The sequence below is a fragment of the Oncorhynchus gorbuscha genome, linkage group LG23, assembly GCF_021184085.1.
Source record: "Oncorhynchus gorbuscha isolate QuinsamMale2020 ecotype Even-year linkage group LG23, OgorEven_v1.0, whole genome shotgun sequence".
Lineage (NCBI taxonomy): Eukaryota > Metazoa > Chordata > Actinopteri > Salmoniformes > Salmonidae > Oncorhynchus > Oncorhynchus gorbuscha.
This window is the reverse complement of record NC_060195.1, coordinates 63,206,804-63,219,303: the sequence shown is the minus strand read 5'-3', so window position 1 is coordinate 63,219,303 and position 12,500 is coordinate 63,206,804. Positions and strand designations below refer to the sequence as shown.

General features: G+C 44.9%; 1 protein-coding gene across 5 annotated transcripts in view; it reads right to left on the bottom strand.

Annotated features, from left to right (window-relative positions):
• Positions 1 to 4,195: 4,195 nt before the first annotated feature.
• LOC124010613 (NACHT, LRR and PYD domains-containing protein 12-like) overlaps positions 4,196 to 12,500 on the bottom strand; it is a 16,558-nt gene continuing 8,253 nt past the window's right edge. For all 5 annotated transcript variants that reach the window (XM_046323278.1, XM_046323280.1, XM_046323275.1 and 2 more), the window contains exons 5-9: positions 11,406 to 12,500; positions 9,177 to 9,344; positions 8,581 to 8,754; positions 8,276 to 8,322; positions 4,196 to 4,968 (exon numbers count right to left, since the gene is read on the bottom strand). The exon at positions 11,406 to 12,500 is cut by the window's right edge. In XM_046323278.1, the coding sequence (XP_046179234.1) occupies positions 4,433 to 4,968; positions 8,276 to 8,322; positions 8,581 to 8,754; positions 9,177 to 9,344; positions 11,406 to 12,500 (2,020 nt within the window). In that variant the 3' untranslated portion in view covers positions 4,196 to 4,432. The remainder of the gene's footprint in view (positions 4,969 to 8,275; positions 8,323 to 8,580; positions 8,755 to 9,176; positions 9,345 to 11,405) is intronic.

Sequence of the window (12,500 nt, the reverse complement as noted above, 5' to 3'; positions counted from 1 at the left end):
GGCCATTAGTGCCTGGCCACATTAGAGATGCATTAGGTCAGAGCCTAAACTGTCCTGCACCCCAGCTGCTAACCGAGGCCCTCAGTGAGGGGCCATGTTGGGGCCAGGACCGGGACGGCTGCTCTCTGGGCTCAAATGGTACTATGGGGTTTTACACATAAACACACATACTCACGCACACACAGCCTGTTTATCACAACAAGGTAACTCCATCCCGGCCTATGTGTTAATACTTTATGAAAACTTATATTGGACAAAATTGTCAGCAGTCCTTTTGAACTTTTAGTATGTGTGTACTAATATACTAGTTGTTCAGGTGTGGCACAGTGTGTGCATCTGTGTGTGTGTTGTTCTGAATGTGTGTGTGTTTTGAAGGCTGCTCGCTGGACTGGCTCCGCGACACCATGTGGTCGCCTCATATCCCCAGGCTGCCTTTTCCAATCACTGCCTGCCTCTCTCCCTCCCTCCCTCCGCTCACAACAGATAAGAGGCCAATCAGTGTTGGCTTGGGTACACATGCTTGTTCCTGAATGAGGGAGGAGGTGGGGGTTGTTGAAGAAGGCCTGGGGATATGTATGGTGCGCTGGCATCCATGACAAAAGCATACGCCTGTTTCCACAAGGGGGGGGGCAACTCTCTCTCTCCACTCACCTCACGCCTGCCTCTCCTCTGAGATTAGTTATTAAGCAATTTGGGGGATTCACACTCCCTCACACTCAAACACACACACACACACACACACACACACACACACACACACACACACACACACACACACACACACACACACACACACACACACACACACACACACACACACACACACACACACACACACACACACACACACACACACACACACACACTAAGAGCAGACAAGCGGTTTACACTATGCAAAGCATTCTCTATGTAGGATGAGTTGGGGGAACTCTTGACAGAGAATAGCAGGGTCTTGAATTAATGTAGGTGGTTGCAAGTCTGTTTGTCACGAAGGAGAGTACCAGAGGAACGAGAGCCAAGGAGAGGAATAGGAAACACTAGTAATAATAAATATGGCCGGCAGGTATGTGGGGAGGTAGGCAGGCAGGTAGGCAGGCAGGTAGGCAGGCAGGTAGGCAGGCAGGTAAGTAGGTAGGTGAATAAGTAGGTAGGTAGGTAGGTAGGTAGGTAGGTAGGTAGGTAGGTAGGTAGGTAGGTAGGTAGGTAGGTAGGTAGGTAGGTAGGTAGGTGAATAAGTAGGTAGGTAGGTAGGTAGGTAGGTAGGTAGGTAGGTAGGTAGGTAGGTAGGTAGGTAGGTAGGTAGGTAGGTAGGTAGGTTGGTGAATAGGTAGGTAGGTAGGTAGGTAGGTAGGTAGGTAGGTAGGTAGGTAGGTGAATAGGTAGGTGGTAGGTAGGTAGGTAGGTAGGTAGGTAGGTTGGTGGTAGGTAGGTAGGTAGGTAGGTAGGTAGGCAGGCAGGTAGGTAGGTAGGTAGGTGGGTAGGGTAGGTAGGTAGGTAGGTAGGTAGGTAGGTAGGTAGGTAGGTAGGTAGGTAGGTAGGTAGGTAGGTAGGTAGGTAGGTAAGTAAGTAGGTAGATAGGTAGGTAGGTGGATAGATAGGTAGGTAAGTAGGTAGATAGGTAAGTAGGTAGGTAGGTAGGTGAATAGGTAGGTAGGTAGGTAGGTAGGTGAATAGGTAGGTAGGTAGGTGGATAGGTAGGAGGTAGGTAGGTAGGTAGGCGGATAGGTAAGTAGGTAGGTGGGTAGTTAGGCAGGTAGGTAGGTAGGCGGATAGGTAGGTAGGCAGGCAGGTAGGTAGGTAGTTAGGGAGGTAGGTAGGTAGGCGGATAGGTAGGTAGTTAGTTAGGCAGGTAGGTAGGTAGGTAGGAAAGGAGGTAGGTAGGCGGGTAGGTAGTAAGGTAGGCGGATAGGGAGGTAGGTGGATAGGTAGGTAGGTAGGTAGGTAGGTAGGTAGGTGGTAGGTAGGTAGGCGGGTAGGTAGTTAGGTAGGCGGATAGGGAGGTAGGTGGATAGGTAGGTAGGTAGGTAGGTAGGTATATAAGTAGACATATAGAGAGAGAGATCATGCCTTTGATGCTGTCTACTACTGCAGCGTGTTAGGCCTTGGTTAGAGCGGAGAGAGGGACATCACCCAGCTTATCTTAGAGGACATCAGTACAGGCTGGGGGAGGATGCCCTTGGACATGCTCTCATTCCCACAACACTGTATGACTACCTCACTAACGGTCTATGTCTAATTTGGTGGAATCTTTACTAATATACATACTATAGATACATACAGATGAATGGTAATAATATAGTTACTACAAGGTATACTCCAAGGGAATCCATTGATCATTTACTGGCCATGCACAAATGTGTTGCAACAGCCCCTGTCGTCCATTGTGATCTATAGGAGGTTCTCTGTTACATATCAGTGGGGTAAATACCAGGGAAAATGAGCTTGTGCAGACTGGCCCTCTGAGTCCATGTTTGTGGATGGACCATAATGGATTCTTAAAGCGATGAATGGCTTATAGGCATGACAGCCATGTTTCAGCGGGATGGGCTTATCCACGGCACAGGGCACTAAGGATATTAGGGAATCAGCGTAAAGCGCAGAGGAGACGACGACGGGAATAAAGCCTTGGCTCGCTGGTAAGCCCTCTCCCTCCTCTCTCGCCAGCCAGACCAGCCTGGAAACGTACGTGGTGGAGATGAGGAAGCAAGAAGACTTGGCACACAGCCATATTGTGTGTTCATATCCCCATTACTTGTGTGGTTCATTTTGTGGGCCATAGCCAACAATTAATAAGTGTCACTCAATCTGCCATCATAGTGACTGGAGGTCATCGTTGTCTGTTGTGGCAGTGTCTTTCAGGATGAATGTCTGCTGAAATGCCTTGGTAATCCATACGGAACAATGACTGGATTGGATGGAAGCCAATTTCCTAATGACTGTGAGTGAGCGAGGTAGCCTATCATAGATGTGCCAACAAGCAACCAGCCATCCATAATATAGGTCCAATATATGAATGTACTTCTCCTTATACAGTATATCTCTTTCAGCCTAACAGTTGGCAAGGTATTTGTTATCTATTCAGATATATTTTTAACTAAGCGCAGAAATCCAGATGAATAAAATGCTGTCATTAAAACACATTACAAAAACGAAGCACTAACATTGTCTTGTTTGAAGTAATTACAACCTAGTGTCATGTTTCACAGTTTAAACATGAAGGACTCTCTCCTCGGCACGCGCACGCACGCACACACACACACACACACACACACACACACACACACACACACACACACACACACACACACACACACACACACATATCTCCACAACCCAATCTGCTGAGGCTCTCCTGTCCTGTCAGAGTGGGACTGAGGCAGAGGTTTGATTTATGTGGCACCCCTCACCCCCCACTGTGAATTAGAGACCACGGGTCGAACACTATTTTTCTTTGTGAGCAGGGGCATGCTCGTGGCTAAAACCAGGGCAAACACCGTTTATCATTAGCTTGACGACAGCATTCCTTAGGCGAATTAACCACGCCACCATATCGACTGGCACGGGCCGGGAGTCTGCGCCCCTTCACTTTGATTCATCTCCCAGAATTCCCATTTCAATTCTATCAAAGTAATCTCAGTGAAGACACAGCATTGATCTCTAAACACCACACACACACACACACACACACGCACACACACACACACACACACACACACACACACACACACACACACACACACACACACACACACACACACACACACAGTCAAACCAGGTCTGCAGTGTGCCTCTTACCTCTTCTTCTAGATGCAGAGATGATCTGCACTTGCATACTACTTGATAGACCTATGAAGTGATGTTTACCCTTGCCCATTCATGTACTGTAACCTATTGCTGCTCACTGCCTTGTGCCCCAGTCTCTCAATAATATCAAATAAGTGTCTGTACCAGAGGAGGCTGTTGAGGGGAGGACGGCTGATAATAATTTCTGGAATGGAGCAAACGGAATGGCATTAAGTTATTTGATATCATTCTCCTGATTCCTCTCCAGTCATTACCACGAGCCCGTCCTCCCCAGTTTAGGTGCACCAGCCTCCTGTGGTATGTACTATGTATCCTACTTTAGTAAAATATTGAAAGACGCCAACAGCACCTATGCTTATTGTATCTAAAAGTAGAACGTAAAAAAACGGAATATTCTAGAAACATTTTATTACAAACAATAAAGAAAAACAATAACAACTAGAGATTTTAAATGGGAGTTTTTTTTACAGCAATGGGGTGATTCTAGTTACAAGGTCAGGCAGCTTTAGAGATGTACGGTATATTCATGTCATGCTTAGAGTGAAACATATCCCATCAGGTCACCCAGATGAACGGGAAGGAGTATGACATCTCTGAAGACTCAGGTGTTCCTCCAGGACACAGGAGGTTATTCTACCTGACACAGGGTCACAGTCCCTGTGTCACCCCTTACATAAAACCCTGGGTAGATGGGCTCAGTGAATGTAGAGTGGAATGTGTGCAGGTGGGTCAGTGTGTCAGAGGAGACGCTGTAGAAGGACAGCGTGCCGGCCGGCCAGTCCAGATACACTCCCACTCTGTTGGAGCGGGGGGAGGGGACAGGTATGTCAGTTCTCTTATAATTGTGCCTGGCAGAGTAACTGTCATAAAAGCGGTTCAGATTCCAGGACTTGTCATTGGCTCCAAGCCGACTGTCAGGACCCTTTCCTCTCCTGCTGATTCCTTTATATGTTACCGCGATACAAGCCCTCCCACTCAACTCTACCTCCCAATAGCAGCACCCAGTCAGACCCTCTCTACACAGCACCTGTTCATAGTCCTCAAATCTCTCTGGGTGATCAGAATACGGCTGCTCCCTCCAGGTCCATTCCACCTTCCTGTTCTCCTCAGACAGAGAGAGGGTTCTGTGTGCTGTGTTTGGGTCCAGTGTCAGATCACAGGCATCTAAATGGGGGAGAGCAGGATTGAAATATACTGTATTTGGGGAGAAAAACACTTGGAAAGCATGTATTTGAAAATGCACAGTATGTCACGGCTGTCGAAAGAAGCGGACCAAGGTGCAGCGTGGTGAGCGTACATATTATTTTTATTTGAATGAATGTCGCCAACAAAACAAAGACACGACCATGACACTTAACTGGGCTATAATGCCACCATACCTGTCCCCACAGCCAACGTGAGGAAAACATTTAAACGTGTCAACCCTCACAAGGATGCAGGCCCAGACGGCATCCCCAGCCGCGCCCTCAGAGCATGCGCAGACCAGCTGGCTGGTGTGTTTACGGACATATTCAATCAATCCCTATCCCAGTCTGTTTTTCCCACATGCTTCAAGAGGGCCACCATTGTTCCTGTTCCCAAGAAAGCTAAGGTAACTGAGCTAAACGACTACCGCCCCGTAGCACTCACTTCCGTCATCATGAAGTGCTTTGAGAGACTAGTCAAGGACCATATCACCTCCAACCTACCTGACACCCTAGACCCACTCCAATATGCTTACCGCCCAAATAGGTCCACAGACGATGCAATCTCAACCACACTGCACACTGCCCTAACCCATCTGGACAAGAGGAATACCTATGTGAGAATGCTGTTCATCGACTACAGCTCGGCATTTAACACCATAGTACCCTCCAAGCTCGTCATCAAGCTCGAGACCCTGGGTCTCGGCCCCGCCCTGTGCAACTGGGTACTGGACTTCCTGACGGGCCGCCCCCAGGTGGTGAGGGTAGGCAACAACATCTCCACCCCGCTGATCCTCAACACTGGGACCCCACAAGGGTGCGTTCTGAGCCCTCTCCTGTACTCCCTGTTCACCCACAAATGCGTGGCCACGCACGCCTCCAACTCAATCATCAAGTTTGCGGATGACACAACAGTGGTAGGCTTGATTACCAACAACGACGAGACGGCCTACAGGGAGGAGGTGAGGGCCCTCGGAGTGTGGTGTCAGGAAAATAACCTCACACTCAACATCAACAAAACTAAGGAGATGATTGTGGACTTCAGGAAACAGCAGAGGGAACACCCCCCTATCCACATTGATGGAACAGTAGTGGAGAGGGTAGTAAGTTTTAAGTTCCTCGGCGTACACATCACAGACAAACTGAATTGGTCCACCCACACAGACAGCATCGTGAAGAAGGAGCAGCAGCGCCTCATCAACCTCAGGAGGCTGAAGAAATTCGGCTTGTCACCAAAAGCACTCACAAACTTCTACAGATGCACAATCGAGAGCATCCTGTCGGGCTGTATCACCGCCTGGTAGGGCAACTGCTCCGCCCACAATTGTACGGCTCTCCAGAGGGTAGTGAGGTCTGCACAACGCATCACCGGGGGCAAACTACCTGCCCTCCAGGACACCTACACCACCCGATGTCACAGGAAGGCCATAAAGATCATCAAGGACATCAACCACCCGAGCCACTGCCTGTTCACCCCGCTATCATCCAGAACGCGAGGTCAGTACAGGTGCATCAAAGCTGGGACCGAGAGACTGAAAAACAGCTTCTATCTCAAGGCCATCAGACTGTTAAACAGCCACCACTAACATTGAGTGGCTGCTGCCAACACACTGACTCAACTCCAGCCACTTTAATAATGGGAATTGATGGGAAATGATGTAAAATATATCACTAGCCACTTTAAACAATGCTACCTAATATAATGTTTACATACCCTACATTATTTATCTCATATGTATACGTATATACTGTACTCTATATCATCTACTGCATCTTTATGTAATACATGTATCACTAGCCACTTTACCTATGCCACTTAGTTTACATACTCATCTCATATGTATATACTGCACTCAATACCATCTACTGTATCTTGCCTATGCCGCTCTGTACCATCACTCATTCATATATCTTTATGTACATATTCTTTATCCCCTTACACTTGTGTCTGTAAGGTAGTAGTTTTGGAATTGTTAGCTAGATTACTTGTTGGTTATTACTGCATTGTCGGAACTAGAAGCACAAGCATTTCGCTACAGTCGCACTAACAACTGCTAACCATGTGTATGTGACAAATAAAATTTGATTTGATTTGATTTAACAAAGTTAACTACCCACAAAGACAGGTGGGAAAAAAAGCTGCCTAAGTATGGTTCCCAATCAGAGACAACGATAGACAGCTGTCCCTGATTGAGAACCATACCCGGCCAAACAAAGAAATACAAAACATAGAAAATAGAACATAGAATGCCCACCCAAATCACACCCTGACCAAAACAAAATAGAGACATAAAAAGCTCTAAGGTCAGGGCGTGACACAGTATTTACACAAATATTTAAATACTCCCATGCATTTGACCCCGGGTCTGTTTGGAATTTGAAATACTGTATTCAGGAATATGTTTTAAAAAATACTTTAAAGTATTTCAAATAGAATAAGTTGATTAGGGCAACATTATTTGTGAAAATACTAAAATACACAGAAAATAAGCATTTAAAACCCAGGTCCACCACACACAGCCTATGTCCATGCATTAACCCCAGGTCCACCACACACAGCCTATGTCCATGCATTAACCCCAGGTCCAACACACACAGCCTATGTCCATGGATTAAACCCAGGTCCAACACAAAGCCTATGTCCATGCATTAACCCCAGGTCCAACACACACAGCCTATGTCCATGCATTAACCCCAGGTCCAACACAAAGCCTATGTCCATGCATTAACCCCAGGTCCAACACACACAGCCTATGTCCATGCATTAAACCCAGGTCCAACACAAAGCCTATGTCCATGCATTAACCCCAGGTCCAACACACACAGCCTATGTCCTTGCATTAACCCCAGGTCCACCACACACAGCCTACGTCCATGCATTAACCCCAGGTCCAACACACACAGCCTATGTCCATGCATTAACCCCAGGTCCAACACACACAGCCTATGTCCATGCATTAACCCCAGGTCCAACACACACAGCCTATGTCCATGCATTAACCCCAGGTCCAACACATACAGCCTATGTCCATGCATTAACCCCAGGTCCACCACACACAGCCTATGTCCATGCATTAACCCCAGGTCCAACACACACAGCCTATGTCCATGCATTAACCCCAGGTCCAACACACACAGCCTATGTCCATGCATTAACCCCAGGTCCAACACACACAGCCTATGTCCATGCATTAACCCCAGGTCCACCACACACAGCCTATGTCCATGCATTAACCCCAGGTCCAACACACACAGCCTATGTCCATGCATTAAACAAAAAAACTCACATTTTTGGGGCCCTGATTTTAACCTGCACCTTCGACCATGGTCCACACTATAGGAAAAGCAGAGGAGCAGACAGTCAATTAGTCTCACACACACACACACACACACACACACACACACACACACACACACACACACACACACACACACACACACACACACACACACACACACACACACACACACACACACACACACACACACACACACACACACACACACGTTGCTGTAAACACACAGGACGGAGACATACTGGAGAATACATTGTGTTACACTGAGTACTGATTGATCCAAAACCTCAACATACTTGAGTTTCTCCAGTTTACAGTGTGGATCCTCCCATATAGCATAGAGCAGCTTCACTCCTGAGTCTCCTGGGTCATTGTAGCTCAGGTCCAGCTCTCTCAGGTGGGAGGGGTTTGACCTCAGTGCTGAAGCCAGAGCAGCACATCCTTCCTCTGTGACCTGACAGCCAGACAGCCTGCATGAGGATTTCACATGAATATCAAAAATGACTGATGCATTTTGCTTCTTCTCTCAAAGTTGATATGGATGAAAGTTCAGTCTAAAATGTGTCGTTCACATTGGACTGTGATAAGGTACTGTACGAGGTACTAAACTATTTCAGACACTTCTAAACCATGTTGCTCACAAACAGCGAGGAAAACTAAAGTATTGCTAAAATAGTTATATTCCTATCAGCATGGCTACAATATTGCTAAAAAATAATTGCTGAATTAATTATTGAAGAAAATTCAAATGATGTGGATTTAAAAGTTTGTTTTACAGGACCTTTGTTTTGCAGTATTGAAACTGAAAGTTAATTCAACTGAAATTGGCCTCTAAACACATGTTGATCTAATAAACAATTATTACTTGTTGAACAAGTACAGGGATACTCACTTCAGTGTCACCAGTTTACATTGTGGACTTTGCAGTCCAACAGAGAGCATCTTCACTCCTAAATCCTGCAGGTCGTTGCCACTCAGGTCCAGCTCTTTCAAGTGTGAGGAGATGAGAGCTGTGCCCAGCACTTTGCAGCATCGTTTTGAGAGGTTACATTGATTCAGCCTAAATGAGATGTTTAAAATAGACAATGAGGTTTTACAGCATGTTATTTGAGAAGTAGCATAGGACTATAACTATATATATATATATATACACATACATACACACACACACACGTACATACATACATACATACATACATACATACATATATATATATATATATATATATATATATACATATATATATAAATATATATCAATACATATATATATCAATACACACATATATATATATATATACATATATACACATATGTATATATACACACACATACATATATATACATATATATACATGTATATATATATATATATACACACACACACACACACAGTTGAAGTCAGAAGTTGCACCTGAGCCAAATACATTTAAACTCCGTTTTTCACAATTCCTGACATTTCATACTAGTAAAAATTGGCTTAGGTAATTTAGGATCACCAATTTATTTTAAGAATGTGAAATTTCAGAATAATAGTAGAATTATTCATTTCAGCTTATATTTCTTTCATCACATTCCCAGTGGGTCAGAAGTTTACATACACTCAATTAGTATTTGGTAGCATTGCCTTTAAATTGTTTAACTTGGGTCAAACATTTTGGGTAGCCTTCCACAAGCTTCCCACAATAAGTTGGGTGAATTTTGGCCCATTCCTCCTGACAGAGCTGGTGCAACTGAGTCAGGTTTGTAGGCCTCCTTGCTCACACATTCTTTTTCAGTTCTGCCCACAAATGTTCTATAGGATTGAGGTCAGAGCTTTGAGGGCCACTCCAATACCTTGACTTTGTTGTCCTTAAAGCCATTTTGCCACATCTTTGGAAGTGTGCTTGGGGTCATTGTCCATTTGGAAGACCCCTTTGCGAACAAGCTTTAACTTCCTGACTGATGTCTTGAGATGTTGCTTCAATATATACTCATGATTTTCCTTCCTCATGATGACAACTACTCTGTGATGTGCACCAGTCCCTCCTGCAGCAAAGTACCCCCAAAACATGATACTGCCACCCCGTGCTTCATGGTTGGGATGGTGTTCTTTGGGTTGCGAGCATCCCCCTTTTTCCTCCAAACATAACAATGGTCATTATGTCCAACAGTTCTATTTATGTTTCATCAGACCAGAGGACATTTCTCCAAAAACTATGATCTTTGTCCCCATGTGCAGTTGCAAACTGTAGGCTGGCCTTTTATGGCGGTTTTGGATTAATGGCTTTTTCCTTGATGAGTGACCTTTCAGATTATGTCGATATAGGACTCGTTTTACTGTGGATATAGATACTTTTGTACCTATTTCCTCCAGCATCTTCACAAGGTCCTTTGCTATTGCCCTGAGATTGATTTGCACTTTTTGCACCAAAGTACATTCATCTCTAGGAAAGAGAATGCGTCTCCTTCCCGAGCGGTATGAGGGCTGCATGATCCCATGGTGTTTATACTTGCATACTATTGATTCTACAGATGAACGTGGTACCTTCAGGTGTTTGGTAAGTGCTCCCAAGGATTAACCAGACCTGTGGAAGTGAATTTTTTTCTGAGTTCTTGGCTGATTTCTTTTGATTTGCACATGATGTCAAGCAAAGAGGCCAGAGTTTAAAGATAGGACTTGAAATACATCCACAGGTACACCTCCAATGAACTCAAATTATGTCACTTAGCCTATCAGAAGCTTCTAAACCATGATGTCATTTTCTGGAATTGTCTAAGCTATTTAAAGGCACAGTCAACTTAGTGTATGTAAACTTCTGACCCACTGGAATTGTGATACAGTGAATTATAAGTGAAATAATCTGTCTGTAAACAATTGTTGGAAAAATGACTTGTGTTATGCACAAAGTAGATGTCCTAACCGACTTGCCAAAACTATAGTTGGTTAACAAGAAAGTTGTGGAGTGGTTGAAAAACGAGTTTTAATGACTCCAACCTAAGTGTATGTAAACTTCTGCTTCAACTGTATATATATATATATATATATATATATATATATATATATATATATATATATATATATATATTGAAATATTTCTTCCTGATGATCAGTATTTAAAATGTCCTAACAGTTACTCACAGGGCTGTTCTGGAGGCTTTGACTACCGGCAGCATCCTCAGAAGACCCTCCTCTGATCTAAAGTATTTCTTCAGGTCAAACACATCCAGCTCTTCTTCTGAAGTCAGCAACACGAACACCAGAGCTGAAAACAATGCAGGTGACAGTTTGGCTGCTGACAGACTTCCTGAGCTCAGGTATCTTTGGATCTCCTCCACTAGAGAATGGTCATTCAGCTCACTCAGACAGTGGAACAGATTGATGCATCTCTCCGGAGAGGGATTCTTCCTGATCTTCATCTTGATGTACTCAACTATTTCCTCATTGGTCTGTGAGCTGCTTCCTGTCTGTGTCAGTAGGCCTTGTAGGAGAGTCTGATTGGACTCCAGTGAGAGGCCCAGAAGGAAACGGAGGAACAGGTCCAGGTGTCCATTCTTACTCTTTAGAGCCTTGTCCACTGCACTCTTGAGTAAGTTCATCATAGGTTGGTGTTTCCGAAGTTTCCGCAAAAAGGAGGAGTTCTGTTGGACCAGTGGGTTTTTATTGCAGTTTATGAATGTGAGAAACACATAAACAGCAGCAAGACACTCCTGGATGCTCAGATGAACAAAGCTGAACACTGTCTTCTGACTGGTCCTCCCCTCCACCTTAAAGATCTCGGTGCACAATCCTGAGTACACGGATGCTTTTCTGACTCCAATGCCACACTCTGTCAGGTCTTCCTCATAGAAGATAAGATATCCCTTCTCCAGCTGATGAAATGCCAGCTCTCCAAGTTTGAGGACTATGTTGTCACTTCCTACGGAGTTTCCCTTTGCTCTCATCCTGTCTGTCTGAAAGATCAGGAAGTGTAAGTATGTCTCAGTCAGGGTTTTGGGCAAATCTCCACTCCCTGCTTCATCCAACAGCTTCTCTAGAACAGTGGCTAAAATCCAACAAAACACTGGTATGTGGCACATGATGTGGAGGCTCCTTGATGACTTGACATGGTTGATGATTCTGCTGGCCAGGTTCGTATCACTAATTTTCTTCGTGAAGTACTTCTCCTTCTGTTGGTCATTGAAGCCTTGTACCTCTGTCCACTGGTGGATGTGTTGACGAGGGATCTGATTGGCT